Source organism: Stenella coeruleoalba (genome assembly GCF_951394435.1).
Source record: "Stenella coeruleoalba genome assembly, chromosome: 15".
NCBI lineage: Eukaryota > Metazoa > Chordata > Mammalia > Artiodactyla > Delphinidae > Stenella > Stenella coeruleoalba.
Window position 1 is genome coordinate 80,728,594 of NC_137161.1, and position 26,277 is coordinate 80,754,870.

At 50.0% G+C, this 26,277-nt stretch overlaps 1 protein-coding gene across 2 annotated transcripts in view; it reads right to left on the reverse strand.

Annotated features, from left to right (window-relative positions):
• COL26A1 (collagen type XXVI alpha 1 chain) overlaps window positions 1–11,154 on the reverse strand; it is a gene marked incomplete at both ends in the record, with an annotated part of 171,557 nt that extends 160,403 nt beyond the window's left edge. For both annotated transcript variants that reach the window (XM_079944450.1, XM_079944449.1), the window contains one exon: window positions 10,997–11,154. In XM_079944450.1, coding sequence (XP_079800576.1) covers window positions 10,997–11,154 — 158 coding nt within the window. The remainder of the gene's footprint in view (window positions 1–10,996) is intronic.
• Between the last annotated feature and the right edge of the window lie 15,123 nt (window positions 11,155–26,277).

Below are 26,277 nucleotides of genomic sequence, written 5' to 3' on the forward strand. Positions count from 1 at the left end.
GGCCATTCCATGTGATTTTCCACCCAATCCTACTTCAAAGGAAGAAGCAGGACCCCCTAAAGTGGGTGGCCTCTGTGGCTCCCCTAAATGTGGCTTCCAGAGCTGGCCTGGTGGGGGGTGGAGCACAGAGAAGGACCTCACTCCAGGACCTCTCAGAAGGACAGAACTGCCCGGGGGCAGAGGCCACCCCCTCGGCTTCCCAGAGGACAGAGGTCAAGGCACTTGTTCACTCACTTGCTCAAAAAGCAACCACGGAACACCTGATACGCGCAAGCCTGCGCTAGATGTTAAAAATACAAGTATTTTACAAAAACACAAGGTGCGTGAACACCACGCTTTGTTGCCTTTTCAAAGCTGAGAAAACACTGGGGAGTCTTTGCAAGGTTCCAGGAAGCAAAACAGCCAGCTTCTGGCATCCCACAGGCACTGGGAAAGTCCAGGAGCCCCAGGCTGCAACCTGTTCTGGCCTGTCCGTGGCCCAGCAAGTGGCCAGATGCTGCCAACTGCACAGACTCTGAGCGCTCGTCACTCGGCGGCTCCCTCCCCACTGCCCCAGCCCTGCTTCAGGGTTCCTGACACTGCCTGTTAGCTGTCTCCCTCCTCCGGCCCCATCTCCTCCATACCAGTAACGCTGACACAGGACCCACTGTGACCAAGCCTCGACCCAAAGCCCAAGCTCCTTAGGGCTGGCAGAAAAGGGGCTTCACCCTCAGGGTCCGAAGGCCCCACCTGCCCCACACTCGCAGCCCTTGGTCCAGCCACTCTGAACCCAACTGCACAAACCATAAATGTCAGACACCGTCACGCCTCCCAGCCCTTACACAGCTGTCCTGTCCACCTGAAATGCCCCCCCCAGTCACTGCAGAGAACACCCCCCCCTCACCCTACAAGACCCACTTCAAACGTGATTCCTCTAGAAAGGCCTTGGCATGTAGCCTTGGTCCACCAGGCCAGCGTTTCCCAAGGTATGGCGTCTGGAACGTCATCCCAACAAAAGGATTCCACAGCCTCATATGTTTGCAAACCCCCCCCTTCTTGGCAATCTTTGCAAGGTTAGCACACCATACACCACAAGCACGAACAGAATGTTTAGTACATATTTCTCTAAGCAATTTATTAATTTTAACTCATCTAAGCCTAGAATAACCTTATGAAGTAGATCATCCCCATTTTACAGAGGAGAAAACCAAGGCACAAAGACACGCCAAACTCCCACACACCTAACTCCCCTAAACAGGTACTTGTTCATACATCCCTTGCCTACCTGGCCCACTTTGCACACATTTGTGTCACAGCAAATTCCACACTTGCTCCTGGGTCTTCCCCAACCAGCCTCCGAGCTCATCAAGGGCAGAGGCTGAGTCTGAATCAGCAGTCATCTCACTACCCCCAGCACCAAGCAGGCGCTTGTAGTAACTTCCTGAATGTAAGGCTCCAGGGAACCTGGATCCGTGGCAGGGAAAAGGCCCACAGGTCGGGGGTGGGGTGGAAAGGGGATCATTCACCCCCCCTGGAGTTTACAGAGAACCCCTCCCATTCAGGGCTCAGGGCAGAACACCCCTTCCCCCATGGTTCAGCCCCCAGCTTCAGCCTACAACCCACCGACAGTGGGATCGGAAAAGGTTGGGTGGTTAAATGCCAAGCCTGGATAAGCTCACATGTCTAAGAGGCAGGGGTGGATGGCGGGCAGCCCAGGCTCAGGGCACAGGCCCGGCTCATGCACTCATGTCCCAGGTGGGCCCGTCAGGGCCACGCTAGGGACGAAACAGGTAGGAGAAATGATTCCATCTGCGGGGAAGGAGAGCAGGAAGTGAGTTCTCGGTACAAAAACCACAAGCAATCACAGTTACAGGAGGCGCAGGGAGCCGCCCACAGAGACGGGAGCAGAGCAGTCCAGGCAGACTTCCTGAAGGAGGGGGTGTGTGACTGCCCCCAGAAGAGGATGGATCCGAGGTATGGGGTGGGGAGCGGACAGGCCAAGCACCTCAGCTCAGCAGAAAGAACAAGAAAGAGGTTTTGGAGTCAGAGTCTAGAGAACCAGGCAGGGGAACTGGGGTGATGGGGCCAGAAAACCCCTGAATTCCCCCAGGGCACGGGGTCTCCCACTGCAGGTCGTAAGCCAGAGGGGCTGTGGAATCAATTTTCTGAGTCTTGGCAGGCACTTTTTTATGAACTAGATAGAGCACCATAAAAAAGTAAGTATCACATATGGTAATAGTAAGCATGATTCTGTGAAACTTATTTCAGGGGTATGTGTGTGTGCATTTGGGGGGGTGTGTGGGGGTGTGTGTATGTGTGTGTAAGTGCACACGCATGGACTCAGGCATCATAGAAAAGGTATTTCCTACTATGGGTCATGATGAAAGAACCTCAAAAAATTCTGTTCTCCACACAGTGCTTCCTAAACCTGGTGGCATCCAAAAAAAAAAAAAAACCCGCTTGGGGAGGCCATTAAATACAGCTCTCAGGACCTAGACTTCCTGAGTCACGTGTGGGTCTGGATACCCAATTCTTTAATCACCCCAGTTCATCGTGATGAGCCAGTCAGCGCCCTGCTGTATCTAAGACCAGCTAAATAATCTGTGGGACTCATGGCAAACTGAAGTTAAGGGACCCCTCATTCAAAAAGCTGGGTCATTAAAGACAGTAAAATACAAAGTGTTTTCCTCTCTTCTGGGGTCTCTGTCTCTCCGTCTCCCTCGACCTGTCATTTGTTTAGTTTTCATGTATGCTCCCTCGTGCACAGGGATCTCTGGGGGGCAAGTGCAGACCCCTCCCTGCAACCCCATGGTGTGTAAGTGCGCGTGCCACCCTTCCCACCAGCCAGCGGGCTGAAGCACAGCGGCCCGGTCTGGAGCAGGAAGTGAAGCCAGGCGTAACCCCTTCCCAGGGGCCCACTATCGTACGACGGATGGGCAACGCTTCAGGGTCCTGCAATCTCTCCCCAGGACACACTAGGATCAGTGTGGCCAGAGGCTCTCCCCTGCTGAGTCACCCTTTGAGCACACGGTAGCACTGCCAGCCCAGGGCGGGGACTGCAGCCGCCATGTCCCACTCCAGGGTGGCACGGGGTGCGGGCCCTCTCTGAGCCCACACCCAGGCTCCAGCCAGAGGCAGAGGGTGGCAGCGGGCACTGGGCAGGGGTGGAGAGCGGGAGGCCAGGTGGACCTGGGGTGCCAGAGGGGTGGGGAGTGAGTAGCGGAGAACCCACCCCAGGGAGACGGTAGGAGGTGGTGAGAGGTGGGTCATGGTCAAAGCTGAGGGTCAATTTCCTGGTGCCCCATGGTCCCATCGGACTTCACTTACAAAGCACACATTTAAGAATGAGAGTATCGAGAATTTGGAGATGGTGAGCGCAAAGCATGAAACTCCAAGCATGGACCCTGCTGAGCATTGCGCCCTGGCCTCTGCACTGGTCAAATGGCCCTGCCTGGGAAGCCGGGGGTGGAGATGGAGAGGCTGGACCAAGAAGAATGGGGAGGAAACAGCGCGGTCCAGCACTGTCATCATAGCAGGGATCAGACCCTTTCCAAACCTGACTCCCAGAGAATTTCTCAACGGAAAACCGTAAGCAGTAGCAAGTTCTGAAATCCATCCCATCATTTCTTAGAATAGTCTGAAAATGGGTAAATACCCCAACGTCAGGCCAGAATATAGCTGTGCTTCTAAAACAGCACGAGCAAGTCCCTGGGAGCCACCCTGAAGCCTCCTTCCCCAAAGCTCCCCGTCATCTCTGCAAAGGGTCTTTACATCCACGCAGAGTATGGGACCCGTGCCACTGGGACTGCAAAGTGACTCCCGTAGGACCCACATCCGCTCTGGATTCAGGGCCTTGGTGGGTCCGTGGTGGATGCGATCCGGTTCACTCCACACAACCGACAGAGCCCGACTCTCTTCTGGGCCCTGGGCTGGGTCGCAAACAGGCGGGTGATGTTCCACCTGGCGCTCACAGTCTAACGGGGGACATGGCAGGGAGGACACGGGAAGGGAATATCTGGACACAGCGTAGCTCTGTCACCACGACGCAGCCTTTTTTGACCGTGGACATCTGGGGAAAGGCTGTCCAACTTTTGAGGATTCAGGGCACACGTGTCCTTGCTCCATCCCCAAGACTCACTCCACATCCCCCCAGAACTGCCTTAAACCTGGGCGAGAGGAGCCCCATCCTGGGCACTGAGGTTTTAAGGACCCCAATCTGGCCCCTCTCCAGCCACACCACACCCCACAGGGCGAGGAGACCATGGGGCCGAGGGGACGTGACCCTCCAGAGACCACAGCCCCCCTTATGGAGCAAAGGTGGGTACCCAGGGGCCTGGAACTCCCTCCCCAAACAGCTGGGCACACTCAAGCAGGAGGTATGGCCAAGTGGCAGTTGTCAGGGTAAAGAGAGGGGGTTCTGGGCTGGACTAGAGTGTCCACGGGGTGTGGGTGAGGCCTGACCAGGGCGAGGTATCTGGCAGGACACGGAGGGAAGGGGAAGGTGGCTCTTCCTGCACCGCCAGGTTCCCACACAAAATTCATGGAGGCAAGACTTCTAAACCCGAGCCTCGACCCCCACCCCCAGGAACGAGAAGGGTGTGTTTGTCAAGGTCAATGACAGCATCTATTTTATGTAACAGTCCGTAAGCTTGAATGATATCTTTTAAATATTTAGACATACACTGTGTGGGCTTCCCTCTGTACCCTTGCCCCAGACCCCTCAAATGAGGAGTGGGTCGGGCTGGCAGGTGGTATAGGCCAGGGAAGGCCGCTCTCACCCCCACAAGGCTATTTGGACCCAGCATCATTGCAGTGTCATCTTCAAATGTATCCCAAGAAAAACCTGCTGATGGGAAACAAAATGGTGTAACTTCTATGGCGGGAAATCTGACACTATCTGGCAGAATTACGCGTGCATTTACCTTTTCACTCAGAAAATCCGCTTTCAAGAAATGCATCCTAAAGATTCATTTGCAAAAATATGAAATGAATAACTCACAAGGCTATTTATTATGGCGTTACACGTGACACAAAAGGTTAGAACGACACGATGTCTATCAGTAGGGGACTTGCTGAAAAAACCACAGTCATTGGCACCACCGAGAACTACAGAGCTACAAAAATGAATACAGGAGGGCATTCCCTGGAGGTCCAGTTGTTAGGACTCAGCGCTTCCCCTTCAGGGGCCCGGGTTAGATCCCTGGTCGCGGAACTAAGATCTCGCAAGCCGCAGGGCGTGGCCAAAAAAAAAAAAAAAAAGAATGCAGGAGATGAACATTCTGGTGGTGGCTGGACAACCCTCTGAATGTATTTAACACCACCAAACCGTACACTTAAAGATGGCTAAGATGGTAAGCTTTACGTGTATTTTCACCACAAATTGTCAAATCGTGAAAAACAAAATAAGTGCAGAAGCTATCTATGCCCCGACCTAGAGCAATCTCCACAGTACAATGTGAAACGAAAAAAGCCAAGGGCACAACAGTGTTACTAGTACCACCTCTGCATAAGAAAAAAAGGAAGGAATAAACAACAAGGTTCTACTGTACAGCGCAGGGAACTATATTCAATATCCTGTGATAACCACCGTGCAAGGAATAGAAAAAAGAATTATGTACATGTATACATACATATGAATCACTTTGCTGTACAGCAGAAATGAACACATTGTAAATCAACTAAACTTCAATAAATTTTTTTTAAAAAGAAAGAAGACACACACACTTACATTTGCAAAATGAAACAATGGAAAGATAAATCAAAAATGAATTCAAAACATGATTCCCTACAAATAGTACATAAGTGGGAAATTATTTATGCAAGTATTCCAGTAATTAAATGAAAAAGAAATGTCAGAATTAGAATAGGACCGCTTTGTAACCCTTAATGAAATAATGACCTAGGCAGTGATCATCAACACCTGTTAATATCACAAGAGGAGAGATGACAAGATGTTGTGTGATTCCTGATATGATTCTTTTTTTTTTTTTTTTTTCCGGTATGCGGGCCTCTCACTGCTGTGGCCTCTCCTGTTGCGGAGCACAGGCTCCGGACGCGCAGGCTCAGCGGCCATGGCTCACGGGCCCAGCCGCTCCGCGGCACGTGGGATCTTCCCGGACCGGGGCACGAACCCGTGTCCCCTGCATCGGCAGGCAGACTCTCAACCACTGCGCCACCAGGGAAGCCCCCTGATATGATTCTTAATGGAAGAATGCTACACAACCATAGAGGTAATTTTGCCCAAACAAATAATAATAATAAGGAGGAGGAGAAGGAACCAAAATCCAATCGAGCCTCCCCATCCAACTTCCAATTTTCTGGACACACTGAGGACAGGGCAACACCTTAACAGGCACCATGAGGATATAATCAAACAAATCCTGAACAAGGAAAACGCTATCAAAGCCTAGTTTCTTCAAAATAAATTACAAAGTAAAGAGAGCAAAGAAGGAGGGAACCTATAGGCAGTGGTATTCTGGTGAAGGTTTGACACCCAGCTCTCCAGGAAAAAAATGTCATGCTCTCCCATATTAGTCAGCTCAGGCTTTCATAACAAAACACCAGAGACTGGGTGACTTAGGCACCAGACATTTATTTCTCAGATCTGGAGGCTGGGAAATCCAAGATCAAGGCTGATTTAGTTCCTGGTGAGGACCATCTCTTTTGCTTGCACACAGCAGAGTTCTCTCTGTCTTCACATGGGAAGGAGAGAGAGAAAGAGAGAAAAGGCGCTCTGGTCTCTCTTCCTCTTCTTATAAGGGCACAAATCCCATCATGGGGACCCCACCTTCATGATTTCATCTAAACCTTCATCTTCATAATTACCTCCCAAAGGCCCCACCTCTAAATACCATCACATCGAGAGTCAGGGTTTCAACATATGAATTGCGGGATGGAGGGAATATAAGCGTTCGATCCATAACATCTCCTGATATGATATAACACGATCCACTGGACCAACTATAAAGCGTTCTTGTTCTTCCCCACCACCATCAAAAAAAAAAAGATCCTAAGTCTAATCAAACATTTACACCTAATCTCTAACATAGAAGAGATACAGGGCACAGAGGTTCCAATTATTTACACCACTGGGAAGCAGTCAGGCAAATCTAGAACCTGGGATTCTACAGGACAACTGGCCTTCTTCACCAAGTCAATGGCAGGGGGAAAAGCCTTCTTTTATTAGTTTCTTAAAAGTATTTATTTGTTTGGCTGCACCGGGTCTTAGTTGCGGCACACAGGATCTTTAGTTGCAGCATGTGGTATCTAGTTCCCTGACCAGGGATCGAACTCAGGCCCCCTGCACTGGGAGTGCAGAGTCTGAACCACTGGACCACCAGGGAGGTCCCTGGAAATGCTTTCTTTTAAAGGAGAGGACTCTCCCGCAATGAAAAAGACTAAAGAGACACAACAACCAATAAGTGGACAGGAAGTTGAAGGTCAAAAAGCAGTGAAGATGGCTGGGCCGTGGGGAGCCTTCCCCCTGCCACCACTTGCCGGAGCGGAGAATTCTAAAGCGTCTAAGAATTCCTCATTTGAACTTGGCTTTCCAGGTCACTGTGAAGGTATTACTCATCAAGGTTAGAGGATAGGACCTACTTATTTAACCATCTGTTAGCTTGACTCATAACCTGTAGATATTCAGCCATGTGGTATGTGGTCTCTCTTTGTTCTCATGCCTCGGGTCCTGTACAGAAGGAATAGGTTTATGGAATGCGTGCCACTCTTCAGGGCAGAAGCACAAAGCAACTCTGTCCCTCATCCCCTGTCCCACGAACCCGCCCTCTGGGTGTATTCATTCCTTCCTCTGCTTAAAATCCAGGCAGGTCCCACCACTCTTCTGGTTTCTCTTAGGAGAACATTCCCACTCCAAGAATATTAACTTTTATCCAAATTAAAACCTCGCCATCAACAGCTGGGAGATGTGCACCCCAGATGGGGTGCGGGGCCCCCTTTCTGGTTCTCACTCCTCGTACCCGGAAGACTCGCTGCTATGTTGGACCCTTTAGGGTTGGATACAGATATGAGGAGCAGACAACAGACAAGACTTCTAATCACCATCTGTGAAAGGGAGGGAGGGAATGATCGGGGGAGGGAGGCGGGGAGAAGAGTGAGATATACATCCATTAAAGAGTTTCACCAATGTGTTATCCTTATACTGGGAAGTTCTTCTGGGAAGAAGGGCTGGGCAGCTGAGAGGCTCCATCCTTGTGCAACCCTGCTGGTCAATTAACGTTACATTTCCCTTTAGCTTTTATTTGGCATCCGAACAGCACTGTGGATGACAAAAGTCATGAGTGGCCCAAACACAGGGCTGCAAGATTCTACTGGAAACAGGCCTCTAAGGAATTGGAGTCCTCTTCTTTTTGCCAAAATAGCTTCATCAGAGGGGCCCACCCTGGGCTTGTGATGGAGGTGAGCAGAGCAGAGCATCCCTGGGCAAAGCAAGATGCCCCCAGCACGTGTTAGACACAGACACCCAACCCAGGAAGGTAGGTACAGGTACACACACATACACACACACACACACACACACACACACACAGAAAGGAGAACACAAACTGCCAACAGGAGCAATAACCATGAAATAAAACTATTTGTCGAGAAACAGCCCTATAGCCCTGCCCATCAGCTGAAACCAAGCCACTGTAAACACATGTATGGAGCCAAGCAGAGGCCAAAGCTGTGAAGAGCCCTGTGCCAAACGCCGTCCCCAAGGCTTCTGCTTCTGGAGCAAATAACACGCAGGAACATGTGACACCAGGCCAGCTCCAGCCCATAACTTGCCCGGACCCGAATCAGGTGCCTGCAGTGCCCACGCAGGGCTTTGCATGGAAGGGCTCAGTTACAGTCCGGAACACCCATCTCAAGCATCTGGAACCCGCCCCAAGTCCTTAACACCCCCCAATATCCTATTCAGAAATCCATTTTCCACAAATTCATCCAGATCCTCCCTGAACCTAATTATACCTTCTCCCTGCTCCCAGCCTGGTAGAAAGAGTTCTGGAAGATTACATTTGTTTGGGCCTCTTTTTATTTGTGCTAAAACTATCCTTTCCAAGTGTCTCTGGAGTCCCCAAGTTCCAGCCCACCGAACGCCAGAACCCCCGTCCCCATTCACTGGCTCCCTTCATGGACTTCCCCTCTGGCCCCTCTCTGCATGCAGAGTCCAGGCTGCAGGAGGCTCTGCCCCCACCCCACCCCCACTCCCAGCCCCCAACACACACACACTTTTGAATTACAAAAGTAATACATGAATATACCCTCCTTGTAAAACATGCAAACAAGACACAAGCAAACAGAGGGAAAAAATGGGAGTCCTCTTTCACTCTCCCCTAGTCCAGCCCCAGGTCTCTCCCTATAGGTAACTGCTAAAAATGGTTTCCTACCAACTTTTTTCCTGGATATAGATAGATAGAGAGATAGAGAGATAGAGAGATAGATATCTAGATATAGATCGAATTTTTTTTCATAAGTGAGATCATGCTATACATATCATTCTGCGATTTGAGAAGCTGAGTTTTTAAGATACGCTCCTATGCAAGCGTGCAGAGTCCACACTGCTGTGGGTGTTTGGAGAGTAATACTAATAGGAGCCTGGGAGAAGTACTTCCAAAGAAAATGAAGGAAATAAAATTGCATGCAAAATTTTCCTGAAGCACTTTAAATGCTCTTCTGAGAACCGCCTTATCCAGCCATTAAGTGTACCGCTCTTCTCAACACAAAATATCCCTGTCTCCTTGATACAAGACGTTGCCAGAATTCATCTTGGTAGCCCTCCCTAGCTTGGTAAACACCATGGAGGACAGAAGAACTGGGACCTTATGGAGCAAGGTTTATGGACCTTGCTCCATAAACGATAAGCAGAGTGGGGCCATAGAAAGGACAGGATTTGGAGAAAGAAGACAAGAGGTGAGCCCTGAGTTGCCACCGAATTTGAGGACCTCTCTCTGAGCCTGTTTCCTCCGTTAAAGGAAAGATAATACTCTAATAGCTAACCCTGGGGTGGTGTTAGGATCAAAAGAGACGGATGCTACCAATGCATGTTGTGTGTTCTAGAAGGCTATTACAGCCGTGTGAGTCGTAATTACTATTAAATGGGAAAAGCTAAATTCGAATGAGTTATGCAGACAGGGATTTGGCAACCTTTACTTGAGTACTTAACGCGTTTTCTGGGGGAATTCAACCACGGATTGAGAAGTTGCTGCCCTAACCGTCCTGGGGTGGCCAGGGCGCCACCTGCCGGCGGAGGAGGAGGCCGCGGGTGGGTCCGGGCACCGCGGGCTCCGTGACCCTGGCTCCCTCTCCGACCCCACCACGGACTCATGCGATCGGAGCCGGCTCCGCGTTCTTAGGTGGCTGGGGAGCCGCAGCCGAGGCTCCTCCGCGGGCCCAGCCCCAAAGACCGGACGGAATCGCCCCTCCGGTGTCCCTGGCGGCCGGCGTGAGAGTAGGGGGCCCGGATGCAAGGCCTTGGCATCGCGGGAACCTGCTCCCCAACACAAAGCCCCGGCCGCGCAGGTGAGCTCGGCGGAGCCACGTGAGCCGGTAAACGTCCAGGAACCGAGCCACCGAGCCCCAGCCAGCCACGGTCACCCCTTCGCGCGCCCCCGCCGCAGGTCTGAGCCACCTCCACCCGGATTCGGGAGCCGAAGGGGCGAAGGTTGGGAGAGCAAGGGAAGGAAGTGGGGGTGGGCGCGGCCAGAGACCACCGCAGTCCCAGCCCCGCACCTTCAGTCTCTCCGCCCCGAGCCCCCAGCCCCCACTGTCTGTGCCACGATCACCCCGCGTCCCCAGCCCCCCCAGTCCTCGACCGCCCCACGCCCCCAGCCCCCAATCCCACCTTCCCAAGCCCCAAACCCCGCCCCCGCGCCCCCAGCCCCAGACGGCCCCGAGACCCGGCAGCCCGCGCCCCCAACCCCCAATCCCAAGATCCCAAGCCCCAAACCCCACCTCCCCGCGCCCCCAGCCCCGGGCTGCCGCGCGCCCCCAGGTCCCGCCGCCCCCAGCTACTCACCGGCGGCTCCCGTAGCCGCTGCCGGGAGAGCCGGAGCCCTGCTCAGGATAGCCGTGCTGCTGCAGGGCTGCGGCCGGGAAGGGGTAGAGGAAGCCGGTGGCCAGCGCCGACCCGCAGAGGCAGCAGCACGCCCAGGGCAGAAGCAGAGCCAGCTTCATCTTGCGCGGCCGCCCGCGGGGACCCGGAGTCCCGGGCGGGAGGACAGTCGGGAGCGCACCGACGGCCGGACCGAACCCGCGGCCCCCGCCGAGAGCCGAGCGAGCGCGCCGGTGAGCGAGCGGAGCCCAGGTCCGAGCTGGAAATGTCTGGGGGGCGCCCACGCCTCTCAGGGCCGCCTTTTCAAATTCGGCGAGGTGGGCTCTGCGCCGTCAAAGGGGGCGTGGGGCTTTCTCATTAACCCTCGGCGGTCCGGGGCCGAGGAGGCGGCAGTGGCGGCAGAGCTGGGGTTCCTCCTCCGCTGGGGGTCCGGGGAGCCGCGCGCCCCGAAAGCCAGATCTTGTGCCTGGGTCCCCAAACACACGCTCTTTAGAACCTTCCCAACCAAACCCTCTTCGGGTCGCAAGTGCTTACAGAGCACCCACTCTGTGTCTGGCAAGTTCACCTGGGCAATGTTGTTTAATCCCTACAGCACTGCTCTCTATATAAGGTGGTGCCGTTCCATTTTTCAGAGGTACAAACTGAGGCTCAAAAAAGTTAAGCAGAAAAAATACACACTCCTTGTCCAAGGCTCTTTTGACCAAACCATTGCACACCCAGACTTCCCCAGAATTCTATCCCCCTTTCACCTCCAGCCTCTACCTTGCCAGCTGTCTCTCTAAGCTGAGAAGCAGCTGGGAAGGAAGGAAGCAGTTGATGTGGGGTGAGAAGTTGTCCCTGGACTCACAGATTCATGAGGCATCGTATCTGGGAAGGAGCTGGGGGAAGATGTAACACAATCCCACCTTTTACAGATGGGAAGGCTGGGTCTCAGATCGCACACTGAGCCCAAGGCCAGCCTGGCCCCAAGTTGGTCTTTTCTGGACCACAGGATCCCCATAGGGCTTGTACCCAGCACAAAGCAGGGGGGACCCGAAATCCATCCCGTGCCCCACTCCCCCAGGGAGAAAGTCTTTTTCTAATTCTCCCCAGAGCAACCAAGGGTTGGCAGAGGTCCTGAGGCCAGCTCTGTCCCTGCTAACAGTGGGGAACTCCTAGTCCGTAAAATGCCAGTAGGACTGGAGAGAAGCCATCAAGTATGGAAGTGCTCCGTGGACTGCAATCCATTTTGTAAAAGAACTGTGGGACTGTTGTTAAAGGAAGAACCGGAGGATGCTGTTGAAAATGTGGAGGGAAAGGGCCGCTCCCAAGGCTTTTGTCCTCTTGTTTACATATCCCAATACGTATCCATATGTACATTCCCCCTATGTACCCTCTTGAGTACAAATACCAAGATATCATCTCCAACCCCCTTTATCCTCTCCCCAAACCACCCATTCAATTCCCTCAAATCCTACCTGGGCCTTTTCTTTCTTTTTTTTTTTTTGGCCACTAGGCATGCAGAATCTTAGTGGGATCTTAGTTCCCCCACCAGGGATTGAAACCTCACCCCCTGCAGTGGAAGGGTGGAGTCTTAACCACTGGACTGCAGTCCCCTGCCTGGGCCTTTTAAATGGAACTTCCACACTTCCCAAGTCCAGAGTTTCCATCTAGGAATTGGGATGAACAGTCCATCTCAGAGTGGACAGTCCCCTAATGGGAAACGTCACTTGCACCTAGGACCACTTCCTTCATCTTGTCCTCCATCCTTTTCTCAAGGCCTAAAAGATTTGGAGAATTTGGGTTATCAGGAGATTTTCAGTGCCTCCCCCAAAAGGAATCTGAACTGTGTTCCTTGGGCTGTTTTCCAACACCCAATAAATGATGAGGTCATCCTCCCCCCCCACCCCCCGCCAGGAATTTGTAAGCATCTGTCTTCCTCCTTTCCCTCCTTTACTTGCATAGTGAGATCTTAAAGACCAGAGGAATTCCACGTTGCTGTAAATTGGCTTTATGCTGTAGACACTGCAGTAAGGGAACAAGAATTTAGTTTTTATCTTAAATTCATTTTTCCAGTGCCATGGGCTGCACCCAAGCTAGAGGGACCAAGGACAGGAAAAGATACCACTATTCCGTACCTGCAGGATTCTTTTGGCATGAAAAGCTTTAGGAAAAGAATTAATACATCCCAGAAACTTCAGGACTAACCAGGTCTAGTTTGGTCCTCTGTTTCACTTCTAGGACAAAAAGTTCATTCTGGCCCCGTGAACATGTATTGAGAAACTTCTGCGTGTCCAGCACTGTCCTGGTGCAGTGAACGCTCTTAGAGAAGCAAATAACATGGTTCTCACCCTCAGGATGCTTACATTATTCTTGAGGAAGCGTTACAATGGGCTTTTTTTTTTTTCTTTCAAAAGCCACCAGGGACTTCCCTGGTGATCCAGCGGTTAAGAATCCGCCTTCCAGTGCAGGAGACGTGGGTTCAATCCCTGGCCGGGGAACTAAGACCCCACATGCTGCGGGGCAACTAAGCCTGCACGCCACAACTAGAGAGCCCACGCGCCCCAACTACTGAGCCCTTGTGCTCTGGAGCCCCTGCCACAACTAGAGAGAAGCCTGCGTGCCACAACGAAAGATCCTGCGTGCCATAACCAGGACCCGACGCAGCCAAAAATAAATAAAATTTTTTTTAAAAGCCAGCAGGCAGTCTGGAGAAACACTCTGCAAACAAGAGGAGGTTCCATTCAGAGGGCAAGGGATTAAAAAGACAAAGATGCAGAAAACCAAGAAATGTGATATCACGCACACCACCCAGATGCAGAAGCCCCAGGTCTGCTCCTGGTGCCCCTGCTGACTTGCTGGGTGACCTGGAGTAAACCCCTTCCCTCTCCGGTCCTCCCCAGCATCTTCATTTGTAAAATGAAGAGTGGACTGGCTTGTCTCTGAAGACCTTTCCAGTTGTGGCCTTCTATAATTCACTTTCCCTTCATCCTCCACTCCTATCACCAAGGCAGCTGTGGATAAACCCAACCCTAGCAAGCCATCACTCTTGTAGGCAAGATTTCCAGCGGCAGCAGCCCCGTAAGGGGGGCCATGGGAGCCGAGAAGAATGGAGAAGGATTCTGTGGTATCACATTCTAACCCCTCCCTCACCCCCAGAGGACATCAGGTAGTAGAGTCCAACTCCAACCAGTACCAGCTGTGTGACCTTGGACAAGTTACCTAACCTCTCTGAGCTTCTTCAGCCGTAAAATCAGAATAATAACTGTACCTAATGTATGGGTTTGCTAAAAGAATTCAATGAATTATTCACACAAAGTGCTTGGAATCATGTGCCTGACACATTGTAATGCTCAATCAATGTTAATGATTATTATTTGCAGAGCTTTGGTGAAGGATAAAACTGAAGAATGGCTCCCTTTTCAAAGCCCCAAGTGGGCTCATACCCAGGAGTGCTTGGAGCTTTCTCAGGAGACTCTGGAGCCCCGGGATAAACCTGGTACATCTTTCTCTGTGGTTGACAGTTTAAAATGAAACTTTATTTTAAAACAAATACGGGGATAGTATTGAATAGAATGTGACATTTGCATTATTTTTCAAGATAAAACATACTTGTGAGCGGCGGCAAAAGCAGGAAAGTTTGAACAGCCCCTAACTGAGGGGCGTACTGGTGCCCTCAGAAGGTCCAGCGCCTCCTCAAACGTCAGCCACCCCGGCTGGCCCCTGATCCAAACTCCACACGAGCACTGGTCTCTGTATTTCTATACTGTGCCCGCGGCACTCACCAAATACATGCTAAAGCCCCAGGAGAGACAGAAGCCACTGTTCCCAAGAGCCCAAGAAATCAAGCATTGAAGCCTTGGAGTTGGGACCGGGTCGTAGTCTGGCTCCCTCCTCCTCTCTTCCTTGGTGATCTTCAGGCATCATACAGCGTGCCCCCACCCCCAAACCTCGATAAAATGGAAATTGGACAAATGAGGGTCAGCAGGGCGCCACTGAGCCCTTAACTCCTCGACCTCTCACCACAACTCTGACACAATCAGGGTTCTCAGAATCTCCCCAGTTTTCATCATACAAGGAGATGAGAGAAGTGATCTGTCTGCGATCTTGTGCTCTCGCCCCCGTCTGTAAGTTCAAAAGCGCCTTAGAAACGGGGTTGTTTGTACAAAGAGGGATCAGATTTCTTGGTGGAGGTAGACAAAGGCCCCGACACACACACACTAGAGAAGTGGGCTCCTCCGCAACTATGTTTCCAGGCCCTTCTGATAAGAAAATATCAGTCAGCATCCTCTTGGGCAGACAAAAAGCAGATCTTCACTTCTGCTGAAGTCAGCAGAGAGACCAACTGAACGGAGAAGTAAATACTCATCAAGCTGAAGCCAAGGTAAATACTGACCTTCTGGCATGATAAACCCTCCTGTTAATCTAAAACAGAATCTGCCCCTCCCCCGTGAGTACCCTTACAGGACATGGATCCTGCAATCCTCCCAGAAGTTCAGGGAAGCAATAGTAGGGACAGCCTGGTTTTCATACTGATCTCTTTAGCAGCCCATCCTCCCAGCTGTTCCAGATCCCAGGCCAGCACAGGAATGGGCTGGATTGACTCAACGTAGTGGGACAGTTGCAACAAAGGGCCTTCTTTGTTTTGCTCCAAACTTTCTGTACTTGGCCAGGGGCAAAATATGAGAATGTGGATACAATGGAAGATGCCGACTCTGAATTTTCTTCTTTACCTGGACACCCGCAAAATTCCACCCAACCCTATAACAGGGAACACTTCCTTGCTCAGCATACCTGTTTCCCCAAACTTTGGCAGTGAAATAGATGTTCAGAAGACAGCAAATTAAGACAAATACTTCATGCATCTAGGTCTTTTTTGCATTAACATTCACGTATGGCTTTAGCAAGTCGACTGTCTCTGTCTTCTCTTGTAAGAAATAAAGAAATGATGACACACACACACACACACAAAGTAGACAGCAAATTAGATGGCTACCACCATAGCCCATGATCTTAAACACAAATTTGGAAGGGAAAATGAAGTATTAAAAGCAAAACCTAAAAAACACTAAAAACATGGAGTCTGCCCAACTACCAATGCCAAAAGCCCAACTCAAATGCGGTGATAAGAAGTTTGACTGCTGACTAATGCAGCCACAGCTAAACAAATGCTTCCCTAAGAACTTAATGAGATTACTGGGAAAAAATGAAGAAAGGGGATGTCTTTTTCTGGCTGGCTGCTATAACAGAATCCCATAGACGAGGGGGCTTAAAAAAACAGAAATTGATTTCTCACACTTCAGGAGACTGGAAGTCCAAGATCAAGGCACCAGCAGATTCGTAGCCAGGTGAGGACTTGCTTCCTCGTTCACAGAGAGCTGTTTTCTCACTGTGTCCTCACATGGTGGAAGGCACAAGGGAGCTCTGTGGGGGTCTCCTTTATAAGGGCACTAATCTCACTCAGGAGGGCTCCACCCTCATGACCTAATCACCTCCCAATAACCCCACCTCCTAATACCAAAACCTCGGAGGTTAGGATCTCAACATATGCATCTGGGGGGAACACAAACATTCAGTCCATTACAGCTATAAAATAAAGAAGACGCAACACCTGGGGAGTGTTGGCTTAACAAGCTTTATCCTCGCACAGGCATGAAGATGTAGGGGGTTTAGACACATTGAACCCATGTCAATGATATCCCTCCCTAGCTGCCCCTAGCTGGGGGTCTGTGGTGGGGGATCTGCTCAGGGCTCCCCACCCTGGTTCTCCATACCCCCTCCACTGCCCAGTTCTGCAGTTCAGCACTTGGGGCTCCTACATGAGAGCTTGTTGGTAAAACAAACCGTGAGTGAAAAGGAGAGCCATCAGGGCAGGTAGGTAACAAGAGAGACGTTGGGCTTAGAAAAGGAAAGGGGGAAAAAAAAAACATGCAGGAAAAAAGAATTAAACGTGTTCTCTGAGTCAGAGGGATGAATTGGGGGCCAATGGATGGAAGATACCAGCTGAATATAAGGAAGAACTTTGAAACAGGTTGGCCACAGTTGGCTTTAGCTGCATGGTGCGTTGAGGGGTGAGTTCCCCATCACTAGCGGGATCCAGCCAGAGAGTGGGGTAGCACCTAGTAGAAACATTATAATTAAGCAGAAAGCACTACCTATGGCCCTGAGACCATGATTCTTGAACCTCAGAGACAAGAAAGGGATTTAATTAACTGTAGAATTTTCCCTGAACAGGCATGAATAAGTATGGTAGACTTTACCAGTGCTCACCAACATCTGGATCTCCTGTCATCTCTGGGCACAAAGAAAACCTCCCTTACCAGCCTCTCTTGCAGTTAGGCAAGGTCATGTGACTAGCTCTGGCCAGTGAGCTCTGCGCAGAAGGGAGCTGTGCCACGTCCAGGACAAAGAGGAAAGAAAGAGTATGAGTTCTCTCCAAGCCTTCTCCGTCCCTGCCACAGCAGATGTTCTCCAGGCTGGGTCTTTGTCAGCCTGGATCCCTGAGTGCATCCTCTGCCACCTGTTCCCATCCTGCCTTCCTTGTCTGTCCTGCTGCCACACTACCCCCACTTCCACCTACCCCCACCCCCACCCCATGCTCCAGCCACAGAGCAACACTTGCATTCCCTCAACAGGCCGAGATCTTTCCCACTGCCATGGCTTTGCACAGATTGTTCTCTCTATCTGGCATGTTTTTGGCATAGACTGAATGTTTGTGTCCCCTCCAAATTCATATGTTGAAATCCTAACCCTTAATGTGATGAGGCTTTGGGAAGTGATTAGGTCACGAGGGTGGAGCCCTAATGAATAGGATTAGTGCCCTTATAAAAGACCCCGCAGAGCTCCCTCCCCTCTTTGGCCATGTGGGGACACAGCAAGGTGATGACCCTCTATAAACCAGGAATCAGGCCCTCACCAGACACCACATCTGCTGGCACCTTGACCTTGGACTTCCCAACCTCCAGAACCATGAGAATTATCATCCCCCCAGTTCATGATATTATAGCAGCCCAAATGAACTAAGACACTTCCATCCTCACTCAGTCTCCTCCTGGTGAGCCTTCTTCAGGATGCAGCTCGTCACCAAATCCCCCCAACTAGGATTGATACCCATCCTGTGCTCCCAGAGGTCTTTCCACAACCTTCTTAGTCCACACACACTTCCACTTGCCATGGTTACTTCTTAACATGTTTGCTGTCTCCCCTACCACACATTACACACTCTAAGAACAAGGGTAGTTTCCCACCCATCTCTGTCTCCCTGGGCCTAACAGCATCACACTCAGTCCAAGCTAAATAAATATTAGCTGGATATCTGAGTAAATCAATGAACCACTTGGTTCATTTTCCCAAGCCCTCAGGAAGAGAAGGGCCAGTGTTGGGAACCTGAGCAACAAAATTGTTTACTCTGTATTCTTCCTTCTTTGTCTGTGACAAAGAAAAAGAGCGAAGCACAAATGCAAATGTCAGATGACCAGACCAAAGAAGGGACTTGCCATTCGTTTCAAGAGGGACTGGTGTCTACCCCACTCACATCTCTTTCCAAAATTGAGTTTATCCTAACTTAAGAAAGGATTGTCAGGTGCAATCTTCAAACCAGAAGTCTCCAGATAGCCCCGTAAATACCAGCCCACCAACATCTTATAAGGATTTACCATGTTGGTCTTTGCTGCACATAATCGAAAACACCTTCCCAGTGCTTCTCGGAAGGCATCTTTTGCTGAAAAGCAGAGAGGAAGGCAGACCATGTTCCCTAAGGGTGGTTTTGCACTGATACCAAGACCCAAAACAAAGAGAATGAAAAGGTTGTTCCGCTTGATAAAACCTCAGTGCAGGGACTTCCCTGGTGGTGCAGTGGTTGGGAATCTGCCTGCCAATGCAGGGAACATGGGTTCGAGCCCTGGTCTGGGAGGATTCCACATGCCGTGGAGCAGCCGGGCCCGTGCGCCACAGCTACTGGGCCTGCGCTCCGGAGCCCGCGAGCCACAACTACTGAAGCCCATGTGCCACCACTGCTGAAGCCCACGTGCCTAGAGCCGGTGCTCCACAACAGGAGAGACCACTGCAATGAGAAGCCCGCGCACCGCAACGAGGAGCGGCCCCCGCTCGCCACAACTAGAGAAAGCCCGCGCCCAGCAGCCAAGACCCAATGCAGCAAAAAATAAATTAATTAATTAAAAAAAAAAAAAAAGAATCCGCCTGCCAATGCAGGGGACACAGGTTCGATCCCTGGTCCAGGAAGATCCCACATGCTGCGGAGCAACTAAGCTCCTGCACTACATCTACTGAGCCCGCGAGCCACAGCTACTGAAGCCCGCGCACCTAGAGCCCGTGCTTCTCAACAAGAGAAGACACCGCAATGAGAAGCCCGCGCACCACAACCAAGAGTAGCCCCCGCTCGCCGCAACTAGAGAAAGCCCACACACAGCAACGAAGCCCCAACACAGCCAAATACAACTAAACAAATAAATAAATAAATTTATTTATTTTTTAAAAAACTCACTTCAATTTACTATCATGAAATATCTGTTTGAAGTCAAGACAAGTTCTAGATAAGCCCTTCATTGAGAAACCAGGAAAAAAGGGGAGGGGCGTGAGAAAGCAGCCAGAGTGGAACTCTGATTACAGAGTCATTAATTAAGACCATGACAGTCCACGGAATCGCCTTTGATTGGAAAAATAGATGACTGCAGAATTAAAGGCTTTGGGGGAAAATCTTTTCATGCTTAAGGAGAGCCAAAACTTCTTTCAAGGATTTTAAAATTAAGGCACTATTAAAGCTAAGGCGTTGGTTGTGACCAGAAGACCCTGTCAATTTAGTCAAAATCTTATGGGGAGGAGGGGGACAAAGTAAGTGACCCGTTTTGTTTCAAAGCCCTGTACAACTGTCTGATTCCACACACAGGTTTTTTTTTAGGCTGGCCTGGACACCCTCACAGAGCCACCCAGAGGAACCCCACCATGGGATCTTGGGGGGAAGCAGCCCCCAAGTCCAGCGTGCACCTCTCGGTGCTATCCAGAGGCTGCTACCCACCTGGTGTGAGGGTGGGGCTCAGGGTGCAGCAGAGCCTGGTCCCGCCCGTATCTCTCCCTGGTGTCCCCACTGCCATCTCCTGGCCCTCCAGCAAGCATCCAGGCCCAACAGAACCCCAGCTCAGACACTTACTGCAGGGTGCTTTGGGCAACTTTCTTAACCTCCCTGAACTTCAGTTTCCTTCTCTCTCTGTGAGGTGGAAAGAATATTCTCACGCAGGGTCACTAGGAAAATCCATACCTATATACATTCATACCGACAATATGTGAAAAGAACCGGGCCTATGGAAGCTCCATGTGTATTGGTTCTCTTCCTCACTTCCTCTCTCCAACCCTTCCCTAAGTGACCTTCAGAAAAGATGGTTCTAGAATGCAGATCATATCGTTGCCCTCCAGGACTTTGCAGAGGGTGCCAAGGATTTAGATTTGACTTCACTTTGAGCCTGATGCTCAGACCAAAAGGCCCTCTTGGCCTCACCCCATGCCCTGCCTGCTTCCCTCAAACACCTGCCATGGCTCCCGACTGCCTACAGAATAAAGTCTGAACTCTCTGAACTGGCATTTTTCGAAGCCCTTCATGAACTGGCCTCAAACTACCCTTCTGGAATCATCTCTCACTGCTTCCTTCTTTACCAGCACGTATCCCAGAGCAAGCCATATACACAGGGTTGGGAAATTGCATGAGCTAAGATGCAACAGTGTATGGCTCAGTGCCCACGACCCAGAGGACTTGGGGAGACAGATAAGTGAACCCACAGATACAAGCAGTGTGACACCTGCATGGAGTGTGTAGGGAGTCCCAGGAGAGGGACTGGCTGCTAGACCAGTCTGTGGCAGTTAAAGGGTCTCAGAAGAGCCCTATGTGAGCTAAGACCTAGGGACGCGTAGGAGTTTGCCCGAGAGAAAGTGGGCACAGTGCACAGAAGGGGAGAGGAGGAGCAGGAGCAGAGAAGATGTGGGCGAGGGCAAGAGATGAGGCCAGTACAGCTGCACCGGCCCAGACACATCATTAGGGGCTTAGTGGGCCAAAGCTGTCTCATTGCAGAGGATGGAGCCCCCTGGAGGAGTTTCAAGAAACAAGGGACAAGAAATAATCAGGTTTGCATTTTAGGAACATTTCTCTGGCTGCAGGATGTAGAGCAGACAGGCACAGGGAAGGTGAGAGGCTGGGAAACCAGTTCAGAAGCTCTTGCAGAAACCTGACTAGAAGTGGAGATGGTGAAGAGGGAGCAGATTAGAGAGAATCCCCCAAACTTTCTGCCCAGTCAGAGCTGCACTGCCCAACACAGTAGCCACCAGCCGCTTGTGGCTGTTGAGCTCTGGAGATACACCTGGTCCAAAGTGAGATGGCCTACACATCTGGCATACACAACAGATTTTGAAGAGTTAGTTCAAAAAAATTTTTTTAGTATTTTATTTATTTTTGGCTGCGTCAGGTCTTCGTTGTGGCACGCAGGATCTTCGTTGCGGCACGCGGGATCTTTTTGTTGTGGCGCATGGGCTTCTCTCTAGTTGTGGCGTGCGGGTTTTCTCTCTCTAGTTGTGGCGCATGGGATCCAGAGCGCGTGGGCTCCAGAGCGCATAGGCTCTGTAGTTTGCAGCACGCAGGCTCTCTAGTTGAGGCACGCGGTCTCAGTAGTTGTGGCGTGCGGGCTTAGTTGCCCCACAGCCTGTGGGATCTTAGTTCCCTGACCAGAGATCAAACCCACCTCCGCTGCATTGGAAGGCGGATTCTTTATCACTGGACCACCAGGGAAGTCCCTAGTTCAAAATTTTAAAAAGAATGTAAAATAGGGGCTTCCCTGGTGGCGCAGTGGTTAAGAATCCGCCTGCCAATGCAGGGGACACAGGTTCGAGCCCTGGTTCGGGAAGATCCCACATGCCGCGGAGCAACTAAGCCTGTGCGCCACAACTACTGAGCCCACGTGCTACAGCTACTGAAGCCCGCATACCTAGAGCCCGTGCTCTGCAACAAGAGAAGCCACCGCAATGAGAAGCCCACACACCGCAACGTAGAGTAGCCCCCGCTCACTGCAACTAGAGAAAAACCATGTGCAGCAACGAAGACCCAATGCAGCCAAAAATAAATTAATTTTAAATAAGAATGTAAAATACCTCACTAATAACTTCTATATTGATTCTATGTTGAGATTATATTTTTGAGATACTGGACTAAATAAAAGTGTTAAAATTAACTCTTCGTATTTCTCTCAGATTTTTTTTTTCTTTTTTCTCTTTTCTCTCTCTTAAATGTTTTTAATGTGGCTATTAAAAACTCAAAATCACGTCTAAATCTTACATTCTATTTCTATTGGGTGGTGCTGGATTAGTGGGACCATGGAGGGGGAGGGGGTGCCTACAATGACTCTGGGTATCTGCTCAGGAGACTGAGTGATGATTAGGGTGATAGCGGGTACCACACGCAGCCCCCGCTTCCTGGATGCAGGTATGGTCCTAAGCGCCTTAATCCACATGCTCTTTTCATTCCTCCCAACAATCTAATGAGGCAGATGCCAGTGTTATCTCCATTTTGCAGATGGGAAAACTAAGACACAGAGAGGTCACAGGCAGAGCAGGGATGTGGACCCAGGCAGTCTGACTCCAGGGTCCAGGCTCTTAGTCACAACCGATACTGCACTTCTAGAAGTCCCATGAACTGAGGTTGGGAACGGGGGAGCGGGCTGGGAGGGTGAGAGAAAAAAAGGAATTCATTTGGGGATGTGTTGAATGTGGATATGCCTCTAGGCTATCCAAGAAGGGTATTTCACTGGAAGGACAGGCCTGGAACTCAGGGGGTAAATCCATGCTGGGGACGGAAACTACAAATCACTGCGCAGATCATGATGAGAGAAACAGCTAGGATAACTCTCCACACAGCCTGTCCTGAGCCCCTTCCTTCCTCCCTCACCCCCTAATGGCCCACCTCCGACATATACAGGATCATCGATTTGCTGATTCATCTGACAAATATTTATTGAGCGCCTATGACATGCCAGGCCCTTAAGTGGGACCTCCAGTCATTATGTTTCATAAGATGATGCAATAACACAGCAGCATCCACGAAGAATCCCTGTCTCAAAAAGACACGGAACCTCAATCTCATGAAGCCTCTGCGTTTAACCATGAATTTATTGGAAATACGGGAGACACAGGAACACGTTAAACAATACCAGAGGGGAGCGATCAGCCAAGTCCAAAGGCAGGATGTCCACCAGGCCAGCTGACCTGGTTTCTCCCAAACACAAAGGGCATGAAGGAAGAAAAATAAGGTGATTAAATTAGATCAAAATTTAGATTAAAGAGACTTAACCAAATGCTATGGTATCCTGGATTGGATCCTGGGACAGAAAAAAAAGATATTAGTGGGGAAAAAAACTGATGAAACCTGAATTAACTCTGAAATTTACTTAATAGTAATGTATTCATGTTAATTTCTTACTTTTGACAAATGCACCATGATTGCCTAAGATATTAACATTAAGGAAAACTGTGTGAAAGGTATACAGGAACTCTTGTACCAGCTTTGTAACTTCTTTATAAATCTAAAATTATTCCAAAATAAAAAGGTTTTTTTTTTAAAGAGAGAGGGGCTTTAGAAGTATAAGAGCCAAAGACAATGGAAGGCCGTTGTTTGGATCCTGGTTTGAACAAATCCATTGTAAAAACGTCTTTACAACAATCGGGGAAATTTGAATATGGACTGGATATTAGATGATGTTTCTCAGGAATCGTTGTTCATTTTATTAAGTGTGATAATGACATGGTGGTTATATTTTTTAAAAAGCCCCTATCTGTTAAACACATGTATGTACCGGTGAAATGACATGATGTCTGGGATTTACTCTAAAATACTCCGGGAAAAAAAAGTGGTATGGTAGATAAAATGGGGTCGAAAATGGTTGATAATTGTTAAAGCAAATGATGTGTATATATTTAAGTTGTCCATATTGACAAGTTAAGAGAGGAAGGAAGTGGGGCGGGGGGGGGGGGAGGGGAATGTTAATGGGTTTAGAGGCGTCCCTCTGAGATGGAACAGTCTGGTCATCAGCTTGCACTGTTTCCCTGATCAAGACTCACTGCCATTCCCAATGCAGGGGGCCCGGGTTCGATCTCTGGTCAGGGAATTAGATCCCACATGCATGCCGCAACTAAGGAGCAGGTGAGCCACAACTAAGGAGCCTGCCTGCCGCAACTAAGACCCGATGCAACCAAAGAAACAAATAAATATATATTTTTTTAAGTTTGCTCTTAAAAAAAAAAAAAAGAAGACTCATTGCCAAGCCACCAAGTGACCCACATCCCACCCTAATGATGGTACCAGCAAGGTAGCAGGACAGGGTAGCAGCAGGGAGTTGGGTCCTGGCTTCACACAGCCTTCATTCAAACCCCGGATGGCCTCAAACAGTCCCTGTACCTTGGTTCTACCTTCCATAAGACAGAAATGAAGGTAATAATAGTACCTACCTATGAGGTTGCTGAGAATTTTAAAGGAGTGGATAGGTGCAAAGTGCTTCAAGTTGGGTGTGGCACCCGGTAAGGAATCAGCTCATGTTAGCTGATTTCATTACCATTACTACACGTTCCCCAGCCACTGTAACCCGGTGACCATCGTGTTCCCGTCCCCTGCTCCCCAGCCTCTCCTGGACTTTGTAACGTATCCCATATGAATGCTAAGAATTGCCTCAAGTTGTTTGGCTACAACTGTGCCTTTTAGTTTTCACATGCTCCTAATCAGAAACAATTTGATTAATGCCCTTCACCATTTTGAGAGTCTTCAGATGGGTCACAGAGATCTCTTTTCAAGTAAGAATTTCCCAAACTCTCTGGCCTTTCCTTATAACTAGCTGATGACAGAAGCGATGTGACGGTGATCCTTGATGATTCATTTGCCTGGGGGAGAGGGGACCTCATGTCCTGTGTCACCAGGCTCTCCCGCCGTCTGTGTAGGAGGGAGCACGCCTTTGATTCATGATCTGCTCTGCTGTCCTGCAGCCCAGAGTCCTGTGCAGCCTTTGCAAGACAGCTGTGCCGTGAGCTGAAAGACGTTGAAAGGAATCCTTTGCTGACCCATCCTCACCCGAGCACACTTGCTCTTTGCAAGGCAGGTATGTAACTAGTCAGTTTACATGTGACAGCATCACACAACACAATCAAGCCTCTTTCTGGCTCCTCTTGTGGTTCTAATTTGTAGTCATCTTAAGTGCCTTTCTTAGCAATTTTTCATGCCTATGGAGAAAGACCATTCCACGAAACAGCGTTACCCTGGAGTTGGGCCAGGTTTGCGCAGTTCTAGAAATCTGATGGTGATGGAGCCCTTCTCAGGTACCAGGAACTGAGCTGAGTGCCTGGGGTGGGTTAGCACATTTGTCCTCAGAACAGTCCTACAAAGCAGGTGCTATTATTATGGCCATTTTACAGGCAAGGATACCGAGGCACAAAGCAGTTAAGTAACTGGTCCAAGGTCACCCATCTGGGAAGTCATGGAGGCAAGCTTTGAACTCAGACCGTCCAGCTGCAGAGCCCAAACTCTTTGCGGCACTGCTTTGCACAGCAACTCACCCAACAGGGACAGCCAGGGACTATAAAGTTCCTGTCTGATATGTTGAGATGTTTTTCCGATGGCTACTGAACTGATTGGATCAAACCATTTTGTTGTTGATGACGGTAATGATGCTGTTTGGTTGGTTGGTTGGTTTGGTTGTTTTCCCTGACTGAATTAATTCTGGCTCTGATGTGTCAAGCACCTTCATGTACATTTTCTCATTTTATCTTCCCAATGATCCCATGACATGCCGATTACTATTCCTATCTTACAGAGGCTCAAACAAAGACTTATGCTTACCCAAAGTCATATTACTAGTGTTTAGACAGAGTGCAAAAGCTGAGTTGCCAGTGGCTATGGGAGAGGGCCTTCGGCTCAGAGACGAGAGAACATGATCCTGACCTCCAAACTTCCACCAAGAGATTCAGAGAGAAAAGCCGGAGGCGAAACAGAGCAGGACTCTCCCAAGGCACCCAAGGGAGGAGAGCTACAGGAAACCTGCCTTCTCCTCATGTTTCCTGACTTGCAGTCACCATGACTTGAGGAAAACAATCTTCCCTTCCAAAACTTGCTGTGAAGATTGATTAGATACCAGAGGCAAAGTGCTTTGAAGGGCAGTGATGGAGGAAACACCCTGTGTTTGTGTTTGGCTTGATTCCCAAGGGACTTCAGACAGCGCTCAAGGCCATTG